This window comes from Microcaecilia unicolor, unplaced genomic scaffold, assembly GCF_901765095.1.
Source record: "Microcaecilia unicolor unplaced genomic scaffold, aMicUni1.1, whole genome shotgun sequence".
In the NCBI taxonomy this organism is placed as follows: domain Eukaryota; kingdom Metazoa; phylum Chordata; class Amphibia; order Gymnophiona; family Siphonopidae; genus Microcaecilia; species Microcaecilia unicolor.
Genome location: NW_021963925.1, coordinates 207,676 through 231,194, shown reverse-complemented (window position 1 = coordinate 231,194; position 23,519 = coordinate 207,676). Strand labels below are relative to the sequence as shown.

General features: G+C 46.3%; 1 protein-coding gene across 3 annotated transcripts in view; it reads left to right on the top strand.

Annotated features, from left to right (window-relative positions):
• Nucleotides 1–23,519, top strand: part of LOC115459789 (M-phase inducer phosphatase 1-like) — a 167,919-nt gene that overhangs the window by 10,586 nt on the left and 133,814 nt on the right. For all 3 annotated transcript variants that reach the window (XM_030189565.1, XM_030189563.1, XM_030189564.1), the window contains one exon: nt 13,887–13,938. In XM_030189565.1, the coding sequence (XP_030045425.1) occupies nt 13,887–13,938 (52 nt within the window). The remainder of the gene's footprint in view (nt 1–13,886; nt 13,939–23,519) is intronic.

The window sequence follows — 23,519 nt, the reverse complement described above, 5'->3', positions numbered from 1 at the left end:
TCCATCTTGGCTAAATCACCTGTACATGTAATTCACTACTCCATAATCGTTCTATTTGAGACCATTCTTTCGCATCTGGCTTATATCTGCCTTGTCTTTTGTCAGTCAATTGTTCTAGGCCCACAATGTTCTTGATTCTCATTGTCCAGTCTGTGATTGTAGGGCCCAGTCTTTGTTTCCAATGGGCTGCTATCTCCAGCTTGGCGGCTGCCAACCCCAGTCTTTTGAGCCGCTTCTGCCACTTCTGGCCCCTTTTATTTCCCCATCCCAGCAAACACCACTTTGGTTCTACCGGGAACTGCGTGTCCAATAGGCGTGTCAAATGCATAGCAACTTCCACCCAAAAAGTCTGTATAAGAGGACACGACCACCAGACATGCAAAAAATTGCCTATTTCTGCTTCACACCGCCAGCATCGATTAGATACCATAGGGTACATTCGCTTTCGCCTGTCTGGTGTGTAATACCATCTACTTAAAACTTTGTATGCATTTTCTTTAATTGGCACACACACCGATGCCTTTTTCACCTCTAAACACATCCGCTCCCACTCCTTCACACTCATTTCCATATTTAAATCACGTTCCCATGCAGTCATGTAGGGCAATTTGAGCATCTTATCTCCCTTAATGTATTTATATAACCTGGAAATTCCTTTCCTCCCACCTTCCAGGGTTACCCAAATATTTTCCAATAGCTCCTTTTCCCTCGGGTCCGATGCCAACCACCCCTGTCCCGTCATGAAATGTCTAACCTGTATGTATGCAAAATAATCGGATTCTGGTAAATCAGACTTCCTCTTTAGTGTCGTAAAGTCTCTCATTACCCCATCCGACAGATCTGGTTCTTTTTTTAACTGTTACTACATGAACAGATTATTGCAGAATAGATGCTGTTGATGAATGTACAGAATCTGCTGTGGAAATTTTGCCAGTTGTGGCCAGCACTTTGCTTTATTTTTTCCCCCAAAAATGAAAATCTCTTTGCATCACTCGAACATGAATAACTGTCCAGTTCATTCACAGCCTTCAAAGTAGAGAATGACAAGGGGACAGAATTTGTCTCCATCCCTGTGGTTACCGTGGTCCACGTGGCATTCTCTAGTCCTGGGCAGAGGAGTTGGGCATTGTGCAATGGCAACACCTAATGGTTCAATATAGGACCCATGATTGCAGGCTTCTGGAAGGAGCCTTGCTACATGGCCCTTTTTGTCAAGAACGCACTCAGCAGTGACTGCACTAAAGTAAATTGGGAGGGGTGCATCCCAGATTAGCTGCAAACCAATGCCGAGGGCGCTGGATTCCAGCCTTGGTGGTAATTGGGCACTTAATGTATTTGACCTGACAGTTTTCTCCTGCTCAAGTCACTATTCCTTGTCATCAGCAGCAGATGAATCCATTAACTGATGGGTTGTATCCGCCTACCAGCAGGTGGAGACAGAGAACACTGAAGAACCACAGTGACCCTTGGACGGCTAGCCCCATCTGCCTTCAGTATTTCTCTATTTCCCAGCAGGTGTGGATGTAGCTTGATCAGCTCCTGGATTTCTGCCTGGGGTGGCTCCTGTGCTTTGCTAGTTGAGCAGGGGTTTTGTGGCTGGTGGTGCACACTTTAAAGGCATATAGGTTCACCCTTTCCCTGCCTTACCAATTCCCCCTCCTCCCGGAGTCCCTCTGTTGCTGCCTGCCTCCAACTTTCCTCACAGTGTGGGGGAAAAAAAAGCGCGCTTTTACTGCGTGGCTGTTCTGAGGCTTTCTTCAGAGATTCTGGTTCAGTGCAGTTTGACTGGAGCTCATTGACTCGGTCTTCTGAGGTGAGAGTGGTGCCCAGTTCCTCCGGGGAGGTTCTCGCGGACAGCGTTCTGAGCGGGGTAAGTTTTGGTGTGAAGCCGCCATTTTATTGCTATATTTCCGTCCTGTCGGACGATGGCTGCTGAAGGAGTTAAAACGCTGCTCTCGCTGAGGTAAACACAGGTCAGCAGCGGGACTTTGCAGTACGTGCTCCTTAGACGCTCGAGCTAATATGAGCATGGCGAGCGGTGATTGTTCCTGCTCGATGGAGCTGGCAGCAGGCGCCATTTTGGAAGTGCCACATGACTCAACCCTCGTGGTGGCGGAGGAGTCTGAGTGCAGGGGACGCCTCGTTTCGATGCTGCTAGAGAAGCTCCAACCTCCGTTTCTCCTAATTCAGGGGCGGAGGGTCAGGGTGAGTTTTTCTCCATTGAGTTTGTGCTACTGATGCATAAGGCCTTCATGCTGAAAAGAGCTCTGCCGCAGGTGTCTGACACTGCGTTGCATTCTGGATTCCCTCCGGGTGTTGATGACCCAGGGATGGCTACAGATGTTGTTTCCTCCCCAGAGTGTTGGAAAGACGCTAAACATAGATGGGTAAATTCCCCATCTGAAAGTGGCACATCTCCCTCCTTTCCCCCCCCCCCCCCCCCGTGATCAGGCTGTGGGGAGTCTGAGGGATCTGGCAGGCCCCCATGGACGGATGATCCAGAGGAGGGTGCCTGTTTGCCACTGGATTCGGATGATCTCAATGCGGTTCGGATTTTCCACTGCGACGAGCTGCGAGCTCTTTTCGATTGATGATCCTGCCGAGGGCGATGCCTCCTCTGTTAATCTTAGAATGGCGAGTAATAAGAAGCCTACTCGGGTCTTTCCTGTGCATGACTCCATCCAGGAGCTTATTTCAGCTCAATGGTCTGACCCTGATGGGCCTTTGAAAATGGCCAGGGCTATGGGTCAGCTTTACCCTCTGAGTGAGGAGCACTTGGCCCTTTTTGGGATGCCTAAAGTGGACGCATTGGTCACGGCGGTGACTAAAAAGACCACTCTCCCAGTAGAGGGAGGGGTCGCTTTGAAAGACATGCAGGACCGGTGGCTAGAATCCGTGCTGAAGAGGTCCTTTGAAATATCGGCCTTGCCTTAAGGGCGTCTATTTGCAGTTCCTATGCAGCCCGGGCCTGTCTTTCCTGGTTACAACAGATGGTGGATCAGCCAGCAGATGGTGCGGGGTCCCTCTCTGAGGTTGCCCCGCGGATGGAGTCGGCCCTGTCATTTGTGGCTGACGCCCTTTATGATCTGGTCAGAGCTTTGGCTAAGCAGATGTCTGTGGCGGTTTCTGCCCGCCGCCTTCTTTGGCTGCGGCATTGGGCGGCTGACGTGGCCTCTAAGCAAAGGCTGGTGAGGTTACCCTTTCGGGGCCTCCTGTTATTTGGAGAGGATATGGAGAAGATTGTTAAAGACCTAGGGGACTCTAAGCCCCAGTGGTTACCTGAGGATAGGCCGAGGCCTTCTTCCAAGGGTCCTGTGGTTCCCTCCTCTTCCAGACCTCGCTTCCGTGAAGCTCGCAGACCTCGCCTAGGGCTCTCTGCTGGGTTTTCTCAACGTGGCCATTTTCATCAGAGGAACTCTTTTTGATCTGCAGTGGCCGGGTCACGGCCAGGAGTTCAGGGGCGTCCTCCACAATGATGGGACGCCAGTCCACTCCTCAATTCCTGCAGTAGGAGGACATCTTTCCCTCTTTCTCGAGGAGTGGACCAAGATTACTTCGGATCAGTGGGTCCTGGACCTGATCAGAGAAGGTTACCAATTGGAATTCGGTGCCCCAGTGAGAGACGTGTTTTTGGAGTCCTGATGCGGCACTGCTGTCAAATGGGCGATGGTAGAGGAGACCTTGCAAGTCTTGCTGCACCTCGGAGCGGTGATCCGGTGCCTCCTGCCGAACGCAGCTGCAGCCGCTACTCCATTTATTTTGTGGTGCCTCGAAAAGGCGGGTCGTTGAGACCGATCCTCGACTTACGGAGAGTCAACGAGGCTCTAAGAGTGCTTCATTTTTGCATGGAAACTGCGCTCTGTCATTGTGGCGGTACAGCCAGGAGCGTTTCTCACGTCTCTGGACCTAAAAGAAGCGTATTTGCAAATTCCTGTTTGGCCCCCGCATCAGCGGTTTCTCCGGTTTGTGGTGTTGGGTCAACATTTCCAGTTTCGGGCCTTGCCTTTCGGCCTAGCCACAGCTCCCTGTACCTTTTCCAAGGTAATGGTGGTCGTAGCTGCCTGTCTCAGGTGAGAGGATATCAGAGTTCACCCTTACCTCGACGACTGGCTCATCAGAGGGGATTTGGCAACCGAGAGTCGTCTTGCCATAGCCAGAGTGGTTACAGTCCTGCAGGCGCTAGGCTGGGTGGTCAATATACCCAAAAGTCACCTGATTCCCCTCTGTCTCTCGAGTATTTGGGGGTCCGGTTCGACACGGCCTTGAGGTTTGTCTTTCTCCCCGACCAAAGGCGGTGTAAGCTTCAGAATCAGGTCCGTCTGCTCCTTGGGACTTTGTCCAGCTGCTGGGATTGATGACGGCCACCTTGGAGGTGGTTCCTTGGGTGAGAGCGCATATGAGGCCTCTGCAGATTGCTGTGCTTCAACAATGGTCTCTGATGTCCCAGGAATATCAACGCAGACTGACGTTGCTCCCTGCGGCCCAGCTCAGTATGGAGTGGTGGCTCTCCGACAGGATGCTGCGCCAAGGAATGCCTCTTGCGCTTCCTTCTTGGTGCCTGGTGATAACAGATGCCAGTCTTTTGGACTGGGGAGCGCATTGCCAGGGAAGCTATGCTCAGGGTCTGTGGACACCCGTGGAAGCGGGGTGGTCCATCAATCGCTTGGAACTGAGTGCGATATTCCAGGCTCTTCTGGCCTTCCACAAGACTCTGAAGGGGCTTGCTGTCCAGGTTCTGTCAGACAACACGACAGCGGTGGCCTACATCAATCTTCAGGGCGGCACTCAGTGCAGGGTCCTGGCTGCGAAGGCTGCTCAGATTTGCCACTGGGCCGAGCTCCACCTGCAGCTTCTGTCAGCAGCTCACATAGCAAGTCACAGCAAAGTGCAAGCCGATTTTCTGAGCAGGCATCAAATCGACCCGGCGGAATGGGAACTGGCAGAAGTTTTTCTTCAGATTTGTGCCAAATGGGGGACTCCCGGAATGGATCTTATGGCGTCAAGTGCAAATTCCAAAGTTCCTCGCTTTTTCAGCAGACTGAGAGATCCTTGCTCGGCGGGGTTGGATGCACTGGCTCAACCCTGGCCCTCGGGCCTCCTGTATGTGTTCCCTCCTTGGCCCTTGATAGGGCAAGTCCTCCTGCGGATTTGACTGCACCGAGGATTGGTGATTCTCATCGCTGCAGATTGGCCGAGGCGTCCGTGGTATGCGGATCTTCGTCGGATGCTGGTGGAGGCTCCACTTCCTTTGCCTCTGGTGCCGAACCTGTTGGTTCAAGGCCCGGTGACTATGGAGGATCCCTGCCGATTTGGTCTTAACGGCCTGGCTCTTGAGAGGGTGCAATTGAGAGAGAAGGGCTACTCTAACAAGGTCATCTCCACTCTCTTGCAGGCCCGCAAGCGGTCTACTTCCGCAGCCTAAGCTCGGATATGGCGTAAGTTTTTGAGGTGCGGTGTGTTCTGAAAGAGGTCACACCCGCGCGGGTTACGGTCTCACTGGTCCTGGACTTTTTGCAGGATGGCTTACAAAAAGGCCTGGCTTACAATTCCCTTCGGGTGCAAGTGGCAGCATTGGCATGCTACCGAGGGAAAGTTTCTGGCTTGTCCCTTGCTGCTCATCCGGACATTGCCCGATTTCTCAGAGGGGCGCTTTGGCTCCTTCTGTGTGGTTGCCTTGTCCGGCCTGGAACCTGGGACTGGTGTTGAAGGCTCTCCAGCGTTCGCTGTTTGAGCTGCTTTGGTGAGCTTCTGAGAAGGATGTGACTCTCAAGACAGTCTTGGTGGCCATTACATCGGCTAGACGCGTATCTGAGTGTCAGGTTCTCACGGATAAGTCTGGAATCATGAGCCCTTGGGCTGCTAACGGGGAGCGGCAGCAGCAGGCAAAAAACCCACCAACTAGGACTGGACAGGATACAGGATTCTCAAGCAGGATACAGGAACTAACATGACTGCACAATACTTCACCTGCGCTTGACCGCCGTTCCCTAGGTGTTGAGCCCCTAGGTGCAGGCGGCCGGCAGGACTTACTGGACCTAGCTTGCAGACAGACTAGACCAACAGGATTCTCACACCGGACACATGATACTAAACAAGCTTGACTAACACAGGGTTCGGGACTACTAAGGATTCGGGGTTCTCAGGCAGGGAATAGGATACAGAACGAGCTTTGACAGAAACAGGGTTAGGGTTCAAAACAGGAGTGCCCACAGGCACCCAGACCAAAACAAGGCATACAGGTAAGACACAAGACAAGACAGAAGTGCTTCTAGCAACACCAGAAGGGTAAAGCAGGGAAGCTCAAACAAGCAGACAGAAGTGCTCCTAACAGCACAGCAAGACAGAAATGCTCCATTAGCACCAAACACTAACCTGGACCTTTGGCGTTTGCAAAGGCAAAGCAGAAAGTTTCCAGATGGCTAATAAGCCCATCAGCAGCTGAGGCTCAGCTGCAGCAATCTCAAGGCAGCTAAGGGTGAAGCTAGCTGCCAAACTTCCAAGCAAGACTGGAGCGCTAAAATATCTGGACCGGACTGAAAAGAGAGTCTGGAAAGTCTATGGCAGCTACCGGTTCTGGCCACCAGAGAGCGAAAGGAGCACAAACCAAGAAAAGTCACAATCGTGACACTGAGCTTCAGGCGCTTTCCTGTCAGGATCCTTTTCTACAGTTTTCGGAGTCCGGAGTAATGGTACATACAGTGCCTTCTTTCCTGCCCAAGGTGGTGCCAGCGTTTCACCTGAACCAGCCTATTTTTCTGCTCTCCTTCTCTAGGGAAGGTTGTCCGGATTCCTTTGGCCAATTGCGTCTTTTGGATGTCCGCAGGGCTCTGTTGCAGTATCTACAGATGTCAAATGACTTCAGGACTTCTGATTACCTTTTTGTATAGTTGACAGGTCCTCGACACGGGTGCCTGGCGTCTAAGGCCACTATAGCGCCTTAGCTCAGGGAAGTTATTTTTTGTGCGTATCTGCTGTCAGGACGGTCTCCACCTGAAGCGTTTAAGGCGCATTCCATGAGAGCGATTTCCTCCTCGTGGGCTGAAACGGGTGTCCTTTCTCTTCAAGAGATCTGTTGTGCGGCTACTTGGGCTTCTCAGCTCGTTTGTATGGCATTACAGGCTGGATGTAGCACCAAAGCAAGATGCGTAGTTTGGAGCACAGGTGCTAGCACGCGGCGTGGCCTGTTCCCACCTTATGTAGGGAGTGCTTTTGTACATCCCATCATTTAATGGATTCATCTGATGACAAGGAAGAAAAAATTAGGTTCTTACCTTGGTAATTTTTTTTCCTTTAGTCACAGCAGATGAAGCCATGATCCCTCCCTGTCTGACTTTTTTTGTTCAGATTTTTCATGCAGATATTGTAGATATTGTATCTCATCAGGAGGAGTTGAAGACCAGCTCTCAGAGCTTCTATGTGCTCTTCTATTGTAGGAGGTTGGGTTCATCCCTCCTTTGTGTGGTTATTGCTCCGGTTCTGGGGCGTTTGTTCGCTGTGAGGCAAGTTTATGTTATGTTACCTTTCTTATTCATTCTGCTTTGGAAATTTCAAATACTGAAGGCAGATGGGGCTAGCCGTCCAAGGGTCACTGAGGTTCTTCAGTGTTCTCTATCTCCACCTACTGGTAGGTGGATACAACCCATCAGTTAATGGATTCATCTGCTGTGACTAAAGGAAAGAAAATTACCAAGGTAAGAATCTAATTTTCCCGTCTTAAACCGGTGGGTCTTAGCCCAGTCCTCGAGTCATGCTCAGCCAGCCAGTCAGGTATTCAGGATATTCACAATGAATATGCATGAGAGAGATTTGTATGCACTCCCTCCTTTGTATGCAGATCTTTCATGCATATTCATTGTGATATGGAACAATAGAGGCTTTGATCTACACGCAGATAATTCACAGGAGAACAATGCAGACCAGAGTGAAAGTAGAAATACACTCTTTAATTAAAATCATTGTCCAGCATGGCCACATTTCGCCTCCCAGATGCTGTGTCGGGCTTATTCCATTATTTAAAAAAAACACATTAAAATAAATAACATATTAATTAAATAATATAAATTATTAATCCAGTTAAAAATAAGTAATCCAAATAAAAACTAATCCAAAACCAAGTACATATGTTAATAAGCATAAAATTATTATTCAGTTAGTATGTTAAGACATTCAATTATTACTCTTTCAGAAAACATACATACAAAACATATTGTCATACATGCCTCTTAAAAAAAACAACTTAAAAGGGACATGTACCTATTGGGGGGGGGGGGGGTCCCTGGCATATACATCTGATACATATGTATGTACAGGAGAACACAAGTGTCACAATAATTGACATGTCTAACTTGAGTATTTGGGACTTTTGTGGTAGAGTATCATTCTGTCTTGAGCTGACTTGGCTTTTTAGAGCTTGTGTGTGTTTTTATTTATTTTTTTAGGCAATTGCAATTAACTTCTGTAGTGTTTTTCAGCTGTATATGCCATTAGTAACTCTGATAAGTACACATGCCCCTTTTAAGTTCTTTTTTTTTTAAGAGGCATGTATGACAATATGTTTTGTATGTATGTTTCCTTGTCACGTGTAGCAGATGAATCCAGGAACTGGTGGGGTATGTCTGTCTACCAGCAGGTGGAGAGAGATGAACACAACTGAAGGGAATGATACCAGACAGCCTGCCCCTGCATCAGTTAGTATATCTCTATCTCCAGCAAGTGGTGGGCGGCTTCTCTCCAGCTCCTGGATTCAAAGCCACTGAGAGTGCTTCTGGGCCGGTGGCCAGTTGAGCTGGGGGGGTAGGGGGGGTCTGACTGAAGGTGTCAGCTTTGGAGACATAATTGATAGGTCCCTGCCTTACCCCATAATTCCTCTTCACAGGCTTCTTTGCTCTCACTCTCCTTTCGCCTGCCTCCTCACTTTAACAAAAACAAAACACAGTTCAGTTCAATGCCTGTTTGATTTCTGCCTCTGTAAGAGCCGGAGTGCTTTTCCTAGGCTTCATACTGAGAGGTCCTGTGCTTTCAGTGATTTCAGCTGGTAAGTACCAGCATTTTTATTATTCTTTCCTGGCCAGTTGATAATGGAGGCGGAGACAGTTAAATGCTGTTCCCGCTGCGGGAAACGACATTCAGTGGCGGGATTTTGTAGCACTGACTGACTGCACTGATATCTCTGGGGCAGATGGCATTGTTAGTTCACTGGAGAATGTGTTTTTCTGCCCAGAACCGCAGGGGCTGTGCGCCATTTTCAAGAATGCCACTGAAGCGGCTCCAGCAGTGGTTCCTGGCAGTGTTACTTCTTCTGCAGTCGGGGCTCCTTCGGGGGAGTTGGAAACATCGGCTCCTTCTGCGCAGACTCCGGGGGCTCTTTCTGCTTCAGGGGATTTCTTTTCCCCAGAATTTGTGCTTCTAATGCATCAAGCATATATAACGGACCCTCCCCCTTTCTGGCCCAGCTACTTCTCTAGTAGGTTTTGCGGGCTCCTGGGGTGATGAGGTCTCTTTGGGGGGGGGGGGGGGGGGGGGCTACACCTGAAGATGGGTCTTCACTTAAGAGACAACGGACGTCTTCAGTTCCTGAGGAAGGGGTCCTTGGTTCCCGTGTCTGCGACCTTCTCTCATAGCTCCATCAGAGGAATCTTGGAGACAGGCAGGCATGGAAAATTTGGAGGAGAGTGACCTCCCTCAGGATCAGGCGGATGATCCTTCGGCGGTTCGCCTATTTCATAAAGAGTAATTACCCTCTTTAATCTCTCAAGCCTTAAATATTGAAGACCTGGAGGTTGCGGCTTCTCAGACTAACCCTAAAATAGCCAGTACTAGGTGCCCGTTGAAGGCTTTTCTGGTGCTTGAGGCCATTGAGTTAATTTCAGCACAGTGGTCAGATCCTGATGGCACCCTTAAGATGGCCAGGGCCATGTTTCCCCTTTATCCTGTTGCGGTAGCTCAATCAGAGCAGTTTGCTCTTCCTAAAGTGGAAGCCCTAATGATGGCTGTCACTAAAAAGACTACTTTACCGGTAGAAGGAGGAGTAGCGCTGAAGGACATACAAGACAAATGTCTGGAAGCTTCTTTAAAAAGCGCCTTTGAGGTGGCCTCCTTAGCGCTTCAGGCTTCCGTATGTAGCTCTTATGCGGTTAGAGCCTGGCTTAGTTGGCTCCGTTCGGTGCAAGAGTCTGTTCAGGAGGCTGATGTGGCTGAGGCTCCTGCATTTTCTTACATGAACGTAGGTCTTGCCTACTTAGCAGATGCCCTTTATGACTTGGTTTGTTCTTCAGCTAAACTTTTGGCTCTAGCTGTGTCCTCTCAGCGACTGTTGTGATTTTGGCATTGGTCTACCAATATGGCATCCAAGCAACATCTGATATGGTTTCCTTTTTCAGGTAAATTTGTTGTTTTGGAGAGGATTTAGAAAAAGTCGTTCAGGACAAGAGATTCCAAGTCCCAACGCCTTCCTGAGGATAAACCTAAGCCTACTTCTAGGCAAGGGCCCTCAAAATCCTGATTTCGGGAGGTGCACCAGTATCGCCCAGGCCACTCTTCATTGCTGGAATTGAGAACATTGAAAGGACCCTGAGCTTCCTTTTGCAATGACAAGCGACCGTTTGGAACCTTTGTGCGTTAGGGAGCAACTCCTCGCACCTCCCAGTGATGAGTTCAACCTGCGGGAAGCTTATTTGCACATTCCAATTTGGTAACCTCATCAGAAGTTTTCAGATTTGCGGTCCTAGCATGGCACTTCCAGTTTCGAGCCCTTCCTTTCAGACTAGCCACTGCTCCACGTACCTTTTCAAAAGTCATGGTAGTGGTGGTGGCCTTTTTAAGGAAGAAAGGAATTTGGGTCCATTCCTATCTCGACGATTAGTTGTTTCAAGCGGATTCACCACAGGAGAGTCGGGCTGCCACCGACCGAGTAATGGCACTCCTACAGTCGGACTGGATCATCAACAGAGCCAACTTCTGCCCACTCAGAACCTGGAATATCTCAGGGTGCAATTCAACACGAAGCTAGGGAAGGTGTTTCTCCCAGATGGGCAGCGAATCAAATTGATTTCTCAAGTCAGTCCTTTGTCTGCCACGCCCTCGCATTTGGGATTATGTTCAAGTCCTGGGTTCCATGGCAGCCACCCTGGACGTGGTGCTATGGGCGAAGGCTCACAGTTGTTTCTTCTGAGCAGATGGTCGCCGACTTCTCTGGGCTATCAGCGACGTCTGTCCTGGACCGACACAGCCAGGACCAGTTTAGCCTGGTGGCTCCTTCTGTCCGATTTGTGGAAGGGCATGCTGTTGGCCTTCCCAACTTGGGTGGTGGTCATGAAGGATGCCAGTCTGGGAATGGGGTGCTTATATGGACAGTGTTGCTCGGAGAACCTGGATTCTGCTCGATGCGGTTTGGTCCGTAAATCGCTTGGAACTGAGGGCGGTCGTGAACGCCTTGGTCAGTTTTTAGGATCTGCTAGAGGGCAAGGTGGTTTGAGTTTTGTCGGACAACTCCTACGACGGTGGCCTACATCAGTTGGCAGGGGGGGACCCACAGTTTGTCCTCTAGCAGAGGAGGCATCCTGCCTGATGGTGTGGGGGCAGGCTCATGCTCTTTGCGTTTCAGCAGCGCACGTTGCGGGCCAGAACAATACTCATGCGGATTTTCTCAGTCGAGCGCTTTTGGATGTGGCGGAATGGGAGCTGTCGTCGACGGCGTTCCATCTGATTTGTCATCTTTGGGGAACACCATTTATGGACCACATGGCCATGTTGCAGAATACCAAAGTGCCCAACTTCATTTCACTTTAGTTACTTGAACCTCCACCAACTCCCCCCCCCCCCCCCCCAAAAAAAAAAAAAAAAAAAAAAACCCCCAACCCATATGATCCCTCTTAACCTTCTCATCCAATTCATGTTCATAGTTAGGTTTGAAGTCTCCTTGAATTAGATCTCCCTTTACCTTTTGGAGTAGTACCTTCTGGAGACTTTTCCAGAAAGGGGCTTGTTTGTGGCATAAGCATTTACAAAAGTGATATCCACCCCCCCCCCCCCCCCCAACAACAGAAGCCACCTTTTATCATTAAATATCTCCTTTGACCTGGATTGGGTACTCTTGCTACACTTGCTTTCTCTTTTCCTCTTTTGGAAAAGAGGCAACTCACCAAAGAGACAAAATAAAAATTTAAAAAAATGGAACTGACAAAGTATAATATAAAAATATATACGTTTAATAAGCAGTCAATCAAATTGAAACCATATCCTTTAAATTAAAATAAAATCAACTTCCATGTTACGATGAAGCCTGCATAAGGGGTACAAATTGCATTAAAAAAGAAAAAGTAATAGAAAATGTTTTAATTACATCTTGACCCCCAGTATTCCTTGTCTGAAGCTGTACTATTCTGAACTAGTGGATGTTATCCCTTCTGACCAGCAGAAGGTTTAGTTAAAATTTAATATACCGCCCTTCCTGAGGGCATCACAGGGGAGTTCTACAATTCAATAATAAACATAAGGAAAGGAACACAGTAATGGTTAAGAAAGTAACCAGTCACATAACTTAGGGAGTGAAATAACAATCAGTTTAAGCTTTAGGAAGGTGGTGATACTGTGGGTCGGTCCACAGCATCCCCAAAACCCTTTCAAATATGTCTTAAGCACAGTACAAAGCTTAGGATAGGAAGCTCTAAACGAAGTTGGCAAGGGAGAGCATTCCATAGGGGTGGAGTAATAAAAAGGCACTATTTCTAGTAGATTCCAGAGAGGCATTCTGGTAGATGGGATATGCAGTCGTTAAGAGAGCAAAGGAGCCTCGGTGGGGTGTACAGAATAGTGAAAGAAGCAGGATAAGAGGTGATTACCAAAATGAAGAGCCCTAAAGGTGAGACTAAGAATCTTGAGCTGTATGGTAAACAACTGGAAGCCAATGATGGAAACAAATAGTGGTGTTTAAATGAAGGTAGAGAGTATTCAGTAGAAAGTTCTGATATTTTCTCATTGCTTGCAGATGGTAGATTGTTTAGGTTGATGATGTTGATCCCTGGCCTAGCTTCTTGCTCTGGCCATGGCTGTGCGTCAAGCTTCTTCAGTGTATGACCTTAGGTGTGGCTGCACATTGATCTCTTTGGCTTTGAGGTTGGTCAGCTGATGTAATTTCTAAGTCCAAGCTTAGTAAGTTTCCCTTTCGAGGCTCTTTTTTGTTTGGCGAGAAGTTGGACAAGTTACTTGAGTTTGGGAGATACTAAGGTGCCTCGGCTTCCTGAGGACTTTGGTTGCGGTTTGCTGGTGAGTCAAGGCTGTGGCTGAGATTTTCATCAGTTCAGAGCCGGCAGAGTAGCTCCTGTTCAGAAGTCTTGTTTCTTTTGGAGGTTTCTTTTCCGGCAGAAATGCAGGATCTTCCTTACAATCCCCTGCCTTCCTTCCCAATGAAGGTCTCCGGACCCATCCTCTAATTCCAGTAGGAGCTTGCTTAGCTCAGTTTTAAATCTGTTAAGCTTTGCATACTGCTTGCATTTTTTTTTTTTTTTTTTGGGGAGGGGGTTGAGCACTTAGTTTAGATGTCAGTTACTGTGCTATGACATCTTCTGCCATTGAAATATAAAATCATAAAAACTTGAGGTATACTGAAAAGATTTTTTTTTAAATATTCATGTTTGTATCTCACAGTTAATCAAAAAACAAGTGGCTTACATTTTAACAATTGTTAGAGATTACATTGATTCAATTACATTTACAAGGATGTATGATGTCTTTTACAGTGGTTGGCAAGATAATTGTTAGTACATATGGAATAGTCATTGGGCTTCTTGAGAAATTTCTTAAATGAACAGATGTTACAGTTAGAGGCTATGTTGTGGGGGTGGGCGGTAGAAAAAATTATCTAAGTAATCCATTTTCATCTTTCCTAGGTCTTGGACTGGATTCACCTTGTCCCCTGGATCTGAAAAACATCAATGAAACGTAGGTTTTGATTTATTTTCAGCTGCCACTGCTGCTTTATGTTGGTAGCTCACCCAACTGCCTTAAATTAATGTCTTGCACTCATATCCAGCAGAGAAAGTGCTAAGGTTTCCCTTTATCAAAAGATGAGTAGCCTGGACTCGCTGATCTCCAGAGCTCATGATCACTATATGAATATTGTGATAGAACCTTAAGTTATCTGTGACTTCATTTTTTCAATCTTATGCTGACCTTAGATCTGAGTTTAGTGTGCAAAAATATCTTAATACTTTTGTAATCAAAGTGCAAACAGTATTTAAGTAACTAAAAATTATTTCTGCAGGCGTAGTGGATGTGATCCTGACACTAGAGAATGATGCAGGGACAAAGTTTTTGGCCCTGGCCCAGCGAACTCTGTCCCCATCTACAGAAGTCTCAGAGAACTGACTTTATATTTAAATATTTTTATTACAGTCTAAAAGGGAGCAAACAATATTCTGAACTGTTATTTATAAAGCAAAAATAGCAGATATATCCCCTCTTCTACACTTTCTCCCTGCCCCACTTACAAAGCAGTCAGAAACAACACAGTTTATTTGTAATGGTTTAACCACCCTTAGGATTCACTTTTGGGTTTAAAAAAGCAAAACCATGTGCATGTAGACTGAATAAACAAATTAAATCAAAGTTTAAAGTAAATGCCCTTAATATGCAGTACTGGTAGAAAGCAATAATGAAACAGTGATGGAATATTCATTCACATAGCAAACAGCCTGAGCCAACAGATTTGATTTTACACTGAACATAATTAACTTTGTATGAACTTGATGCCGCGGCTAGTAGGGTGCTGAACCGGACAATGTTTCCACATTTTAGACTGACTGAACTTAAGTTCAGCATGAAGGAAGCCCTTCCCTCATTACCTCTCTGTGATTTAGTAGTAATAAAATAAGGAAAGTGTATTTTATAATATACCATACCACTGCATCCCACAAAACAAAGGAACAAGTTCCCACATGCCATCTTTTTTTTTTTTTTTTTTTTTAATGTAGGCACAGGGAAAGAACATGTTAAATGCTCCCAACAAAGTCTCTCTCAAGTCAACCTAATGTTATTTTTTAAAATTATAAATGGCCCTTTCACTAACATAGTAACATAGTAGATGATGGCAGAAAAAGACCTGCATTGTCCATCCAGTCTGCCCAACAAGATAAACTCATATGTGCTACTTTTTGTGTATACCTTACCTTGATTTGTACCTGTCCTTTTCAGGGCACAGACCGTGTAAGTCTGCCCAGCACTATCCCCGCCTCCCGCCACCGGCTGTGCCACCCAATCTTGGCTAAGCTGCTTAGGATCTATTCCTTCTGAACAGGATTCCTTTATGTTTATCCCACGCGTGCTTGAATTCTGTTACCTTTTTCATTTCCACCACCTCCTGCGAGAGGGCATTCCAAGCATCCACTACTCTCTCCGTGAAAAAATACTTCCTGACATGTTTCTTGTCTGCTCCCCTTCAATCTCATTTCATGTCCTCTCGTTCTACCTCCTTCGCATCTCCGGAAAAGGTTCGTTTGCGGATTAATACTTTTCAAATATTAGAACGTCTGTATCGTATCACCCCTGTTTCTCCTTTCTTCCAGAGTATACATGTTCAGGTCATGTATACTAGGTGAGAAAAAAAATCTGCACGAATACAGGGAGTCCCACTCCCACAGCCGCCCTACACTACTAGGGAGGGAGAGGATTTAGCTAAAGCTTTAAAAAAGCTGGTTAAACTGGTCTGGGACCAGAGGAGGGGGAGAAGAGATTTACAGATGTCCTTTGTTAATGAACCAGCATGCTGGGGAGGGGGGAGGGATACCCCCTTCTGTGGTGTGTTCTTCACAAACGAGGTCCGATTTCCGTCTCTTGGCCTGGGCTCATGTACACTAGCTCCAGAAGTTGAAGTTGCCAAGTCCTCCACGAATGGGAATGAAAGAGGAAGAGAGGAGACTCAAGAGAGGAAATCGGGGGTCCTCTCTTCTGGTGGCGTGGGTGGGGAGGCGACTAAATTCAGGGAGGACTCGAAAGGAGTTCAGGAAGGACGCAACATGGCGTGCATCGCATGTGTGCCTGGACGCCTACACTACAGGACAGTACAGTGCAGGCTGGGAGGAGCAGCCGAGCAGAACAAAAACAGGGTAAAAAGGTAGGCACGGCAGGTGTCTGTCTTACTGCGGGTGCAGGGGTTATTACCACTCCTGCAGGGCGGGGAACTGCTGTTTGCATCCATGGTAAAACTCTGGAAATCTTTTCCAGTCCTGTGGTTTACCGTGTTTCCCCCGTGTATCTACCTGACACCCTTGTGTACCAGCATAAAAGTAGATTTGTTCAAGGTTGACTTAGGGTAGCTAAGTGAACATATGGGACAGAAAGTACCCAGATACTGTGTGTGAACTGCTCTATATCTATGTGTAGGCTTGAGCAGTGTAACAAATGCAATAAATTAAATATCTGGTATCACAGCACTTAACGCCGACATCGATTGCTGAATGAGACCGCAGCCCATCTTCCACACATAACTGCAGTGTGTGTCTGAAGTAGCAACGATGAGCAGTACAGATTCCTTTTTGAATGTTTCCCAACAGCTTTTTCATTGACGTGACATCAGTAACAAACTGCAAAAACTTTGCCTTCTAACTTCCATTTCTTCACTGCACTTTCCATGACATCTGCTATATTGTCATCTGTGTGTGTCTGGCACATAGTGCATATCCAGCACATTGATTGTATGAAATTCATCTATGCCATGTGTGACTGGTCCAGAGGTCTGTGGTAATGCTTACGTAGCTCACGTTGAAGCTGACTCAAAACATAGATGGACACTTTTCATATTTAGATTTGATCATTCTACCTACTGCGTCTAGATCAACAGCAATCACAGTTTTTATGTGCTGGTTTATTTTAAGCACAGTTCTTTACCGAGCAGCCAGCCAACGACTAATACACTGCTCCTGCAGGCCTCAACCAAAATTTTTATCTGCCGGTTTCATTTAAGGAACAGTTCTTCACAGCAGCAAACAGAGCAGCCAGCCAGCAACAGATACACTGCTCCCATGGGCCCCACAGCATTCCCTCTGGCATATTCCTGCCTCTGTGGGAACAGGAAGTTGCATCACTGAGAGTGCTGTATGGCCAGCATGAGCAGTGAGTATCAGGGCTGGCTGCTTGTGCGCACTGCCAGCTAAGAACAGTAGTTTTAAAGGTATGTGCGGTGGTAAATCAAGTTGAATCATGAATTGGACAGCACTACTTTTTTTTTTTAATGTATCTATATTAGAAGCACACAATGTCAAGAACAATATCTGTAAAAGAAGATACAACAATACAGCATGGGGATCTGGGTGTGTTGTCGTCGATAATACACTGAAACCTTCTGCTCAGTGTGCTGCTGCGGCTAGGAAAGCGAATAGAATGTTGGGTATTATTAGGAAAGGTATGGAAAACAGGTGTGAGGATGTCATAATGCCGTTATATCGCTCCATGGTGCGACCGCACCTTGAGTATTGTGTTCAGTTCTGGTCACCGCATCTCAAGAAAGATATAGTAGAATTGGAAAAGGTGCAGCGAAGGGCGACTAAAATGATAGCGGGGATGGGACGACTTCCCTATGAAGAAAAGACTAAGGAGACTAGGGCTTTTCAGCTTGGAGAAGAGATGGCTGAGGGGAGACATGATAGAGATATAAAATGAGTGGAGTGGAACAGGTGGATGTGAAGCGTCTGTTCACGCTTTCCAAAAATACTAGGACTAGGAGGCATGCGATGAAACTACAGTGTAGTAAATTTAAAACAAATCAGAGAATTTTTCTTCACCCAACACATAATTAAACTCTGGAATTCGTTGCCAAAGAACGTGGTGAAGGCGGTTAGCTTGACAGAGTTTAGGAAACCGTCTAACCCCTTTTTAAAGGACACGTCCATAAACCACTACTAAATGGACTTGGGGAAAAATCCACAATTCCAGGAATAACATGTATAGAATGTTTGGGAAGCTTGCCAGGTGCCCTTGGCCTGGATTGGCCGCTGTCGTGGACAGGATGCTGGGCTCGATGGATCCTTGGTCTTTTCGCAGTGTGGCATTACTTATGTACTTAACTTTTTCCCAAAGTTTCTTCCCACACCCCCTCACCAAAAAAAAAGTACATTCACTGCAGGAGATCAGACCGTACATGTTTCTTCATGGCAGTCTATTCCACAAATGGTAACAAAACAGAACCTTAATATCTTCCTCCTTTCCCCAAAGTCAGTGCTTCCAAGTTATAGATTCAACAGATAGTTACGAGCCAGGTGTGGCAAACAATCCTACACTGGGGACCAAATTCGTTGAAAAGATTTCCAGGTTCTAGGAGACCACCAACTAGCATCCAGTCTCTCCATCTTCATTATATTGAAAAGTTCATTCCTCCAAGCATTAACCGATGGAGTTGCAGCCTGTCTTCAACACATCAGTCTTTCTTGCTAAAAAAAACCCCCAAAACCTTATGGAGCAGACGATTAGGCCCCAATTTCAGACCCAAGGAACCAAAACAAGTTCAAGAACAGTTGAATGTCTGCCCAGAGAGGTAGGCGTCTACCCAATATTTGTGAAAGGTGGATCTGCACTCGCATCTAGAAAAGTATTAAGGGGCAGGTCCAGAACATGTGCATTAATGTAGCTGACTCAGCTCTACAACATGGGCGTTCTGCCGTTGCTGCAATTTGAGCCAAAAAGGCCCGATGAGGGGAAATGTATGACTAGAGCAAGAACTTATAAAGCTGATGAATGTGTAAGTCACTTCAAGTGTTTTCATGAGCAACTGCAGCTGGTCACTCATTACTTGTTCTTCCATCAATAGTCCTGTTCCAAACATCAGTCGAAGTGTCATAATCAAAAGCAGGAGCCAGTTCCTTAAAATATGGGACAAATATAAAACATGGAGGTTGCAGGCTGGGGTAGAGCTTGATGCTCCTCAGCTAGTGGTGCCTCGGCTGTAACAGCAAGGGACAATGAGAGAAATGTGCTCCAGAATAGAAGAGATCTAACTCATATCTGACCAGGATAACTGTGTTATAATCCCGAAAACAGGGGGATGTAACTGAAAGAAGATGGGGAGGGGGGAGGAGGGTAAAGCGATGGTGCAAGATGCCTCGGTTATAAGACATGTTGAACGTTAGGATTGATAATTGTATTATGTTAAAAAATGGTTCTTTGATGATGTATTGTCATGATCTACTGCACGAACAAATAAAGAATTAAAAAAAAAAAAAAAAGCAGGAGCCAGATTGTGTAAGCTGGTCTGATAAAGGAATAAACTTGCTTTAGAATGGAATAAGAGCAAAGTTTCAGAAAGTCAGTCTACAGCGTCTTCATTCAAGGTAAAGCATCCAGCTCATGTACATAGTGGCACACCTGATTGTAAGCGAGCCAGTCTCCAGGTTACAGACTCCCCTCCTGAAGCTGTTCAGAGGACTTCATAGATCCTGCATCTGTCACCAGATTGTGAAAATAAGTTAACCCATGACATGACCAACGTTTTAAATATAACATGGTCCCATCAGGATCCAAGTCTTTATTACTCCAAAGAGGGAGCAACATGGTGGAGGAAGAGGGAAGTTTCAGCTGCTTACAAATCCATTTCCAACCTTGGCGCATAGTTTTTAAAATAGGGTGTGCTGCAATAATCAGTTGTGTAGGGTGTGCAGTATCCACTAGATGTCACACAATGCAAGCCACATTATAACGTCTCAAATCAGGCAGTTTTAAGCCCCCCTTCTCAAAAGGGGGGAGAGAGTTGAGATAGAGACTCTGGACTTTTTATTATGCCAGAGAAATTTGTTAAAACTCTTCTGAAAGGGAGCCACATCCCAGTTAGTAAGGTACATAGGAAAGGTCTGTAAGACAGCACCATTGTGGAAATAGCACCATTTTATACAAGGCTATTCGGCCCGTTAGGGACAGTGGCAATGGTGTCCATAAAACAAAAACATCCAAAGTCTTTTTGAGCAATGCGGTGTGGCCTCTGTCACCTTACAGGTCAAGTAAACTCCCAAATATTTCATTTTATGCTGCACCTTCTTCAACCGAAATTGGTCACCCTAATCAGCATGTTGATACCCTCCTAGGACCATGGCCTCAAATTTACTAAGATTGAGAGACAATCCAGACACCACACCATGAGTGCATGGCATGTCATCTGCAAATGACATACACTTTACATCTTCCCTCCCAATAGTAAGGCCTCTGTCTGCCCGCTGTGCAATCAATAGGGGCTCCAAAGTTAGCACAAAGAGCAAAGGTGATGGAGGGCACCCCTTGGTACCCCGCACCAAAGGAAAATAATCAGAGTGTCCCCCGTTGACCAGCACCTCCAACAGGATTAGTGTACAAATGTTTTATGTCCAAAAAAGGACCCCACAAATCCATATTCAATAAAAGAAACAAATAGTCCCAGTTTATACAGCCAAATGCCTTTTGGGCATCTAGGCTGATTAAGATAGCAGGACATTCTAAACCGCTGGACGGGATTGTACAAAGTCCACCTGATACTGATAAGATCTGGCAGCAGGCCTGACACCGGAATCGCTAAGATCTTAGCCATTAGCTTCACTTCAAAAATGAGTCCAGCTGAGTGGAGTCACGACCAGGCTTAAGCAATACCACTATTGAACGATTTGCATGAGCTGGTAAAGCAGCAGTAGCACAAACTCGTCCAAGATATACCTCCAGTGGTAACAAAACATGATTTTGGAGAAGCTTATAAAATTCAGCACTTGGTCCATCAGGGCCTTGAGTCTTCGCCAGTGGGGCCTGTTTTATGACCTGAACGATCTCCAAAGCTGAAATTGGCTCATGCAAGCGCCCAGCTACCTGTGGATCAATCCTAGGCAAAGCCAAGGTAGAGACATATGACTGAATTGTTTCAAATGGGACAGAGGATTTCAGATAAAAGCGAGCAAAATATAGGGAAAATTTCAGATGGTCCTTATTAGACTCAATTTTATCCTTATGACATATACCTTTACAAAATCGGGGACCCTCCCAGGGGTATGTACTAAGTGAGCTAGCAACCTTCCAGCCTGATTCCCATGTCGATATAGCTTATTTTATGATGATACAGAAGGGACTTAATGATCTGGTCATGAACTAGAGAATTGAGGGTCACCCTAGCTGCTTGTAAATTGTCTTTGGCCATCATGGAAGGACACCTTATCCACTCCCTCTTACATCAGTCAACCTGACGTTCCAAATACAACAATTCCTTGGCCTGTTTCTGTCTCCTAGCAGTCACATAGACAATGATTTCCCATCACAAAACAGCCTTCACTGTTTCCCAAAATAATATGGGGTCCGAAGCATGGTGCTCATTATCCACCAAATAATGTTGCCACTTCTGAACAAGATAACATCTAAAGGAAGAATCCACATACAAATATGATGGAAAACGCCAAAGTCTGGGACACTTTTCATCCAATACACCCTGCAGAACAACTCTGATAAGGGAGGTCTATATTTGCCTCTCTAACCCTGTTGAAATGGGTGCATTTCACAAATATAATCAATGCAATACATGACTGAATGTGCCTTAGCAATATGGGTAAAATCTTTGTCTAAAGGATAAGCAGCATAAAAATGTATTGTACTGTTTTGGGATCTTGCCAGGTACTTGTGAGCTGGATTGTCCACTGTTGGGAACAGAATACTGGGCTTGATGGACCTTCGGTCTGTCCCAGTATAGCAACACTTATGTACTTATATTGAAGGCTCAGACTGGGTCTAAGGTCAACAGGGCCCCTTCCACCCTTCTTATCTACAGAAGGATCCACTGCAATATTAAAATCCCCCAGAACTAAGAGAGGCAAATGTAGATATGGTGTCACAACTTTAATGTGAGACCGAAAACATTAGGGGCATAGACAATCAAAATGACCAGCTCTGAACAGTCAAATGGACCAACATATATCTACCCTCCCATCCCACCAGCACCTTATGAATGTGATATGCTATTGATTTATTGATCGAGTGCCACCTCTGCACTATGGGTAGTACCAGACGAATAATGTATTTCCTCCACCCAGCTATGCTTCAATTTTGATGTATCTTATCATTTAGGTGGGTTTTCTGAAGACAGGCAATATGAACATGCTTTTTCTTTAGCTCCTGTAAGATATTTTTGCCCTCTTAATGGGCGAATTAATACCTGCCACATTCCAAGAACAAACACTCAGGGAGGTTCCCACTGCACAATGGGAGAACAGATTTCCCAGGGTCTCCCAGTGGCTCAGCCTCTGCCAGTTTCCCCCCATCATACCTAAGTCACTAGCAAGACACATGATACTCGCAGCCTTCCACCCAAGCAAACCTGAAGTAGAGTTTCCCTCCCCCAAAACAACCTTTCCACCCAATTGCCCCCCTCCCAAAATCCTCAACCCCTTCTCAACACACACCCAGAGAAAGACTCCCCCGTGAATCAATCCCCCTCTCCAATCAAAGCTCATACATACAATCACCTCCAAAACATACCATTCCCAAACCTAGCTCTTCACTATATAACCCAGCAATCAAGCCCTAAACACAACTGCAAATTTGCCACTAGCCAGGTCACAGAACAGGTCCCAAGCCAACAAAATTAGTCCCTCAGTAAGTTCCTTTGATAGTGCCCACATAGCCAGGCCACATGCTACAAGCCTCCGATAAGAGGCTATAGAAAAAGTTAATTAATCTGAGTCATAAAGTCAGGCTCCAGATTCTGATGTGGATGGAGAGAGCGGGCTGCTTTCCACAGAGAGTGAATCCAAAAAGACCTGTGCCTCTGCAGGAGTGTCATAGAGTGTGCAGCCCTCCTAGATAAAGAAGTGCAAAGCGGATCTGGCACTTATATAATATAATGCAGTGCATATAATTCTGAATTCACGATGGCAGGATGCAACAGCAACTGAATAGTCTTGAAAACACAGAATCTTATGATTGTCTACTTGCAAAGTTTTAACAGCCTATATCGCCAGCAATATTTCCACCTTGTGAGCAAAGTTCAGAATCCTTACGATCACCACACACGGTCTGGAACCTTCAGACCCATGAGTCCCCAGGCGGTGAGCGTGCACCTAATTGCAGACTGTGATAACCATGTCTCCAAATAGTTCAACAAATTTCCCTCTTGTGCACTCTCCGGAATGCCCACCAGGCGCAGGGTATTACATCTAGCCCGGTTTTCCAGATCTTCGATTTTTGTCCACCAGGGCCTTAAACCGTTTATCCATAGTGTCTTGCCTAGTCTCCACCCGATGCAGATGGTCCTCCACCACACCAATTTGCTGCTGCACCTCATCAAGTTCCAGGCCCACTCTGTAAGCGCTCATGAACATTATCAATTTTATCAAAGAACTGTTGTAATTTTGTCAATAGCCGCCTCTACAGCTGCTTTCACTTCAGATATTATTTCCGGTCCATTCTGAGCTCACTGAGGGGCTTGGTGGAGGTGCTTGCAGCACTATCTTGGTTTCCACAGTTTGACTCCTGTCTTGTCTCTTGTGCAAGACTTTCACAGCCATAAGTGCTGGGAAAATTCCCCCAGAAGCATG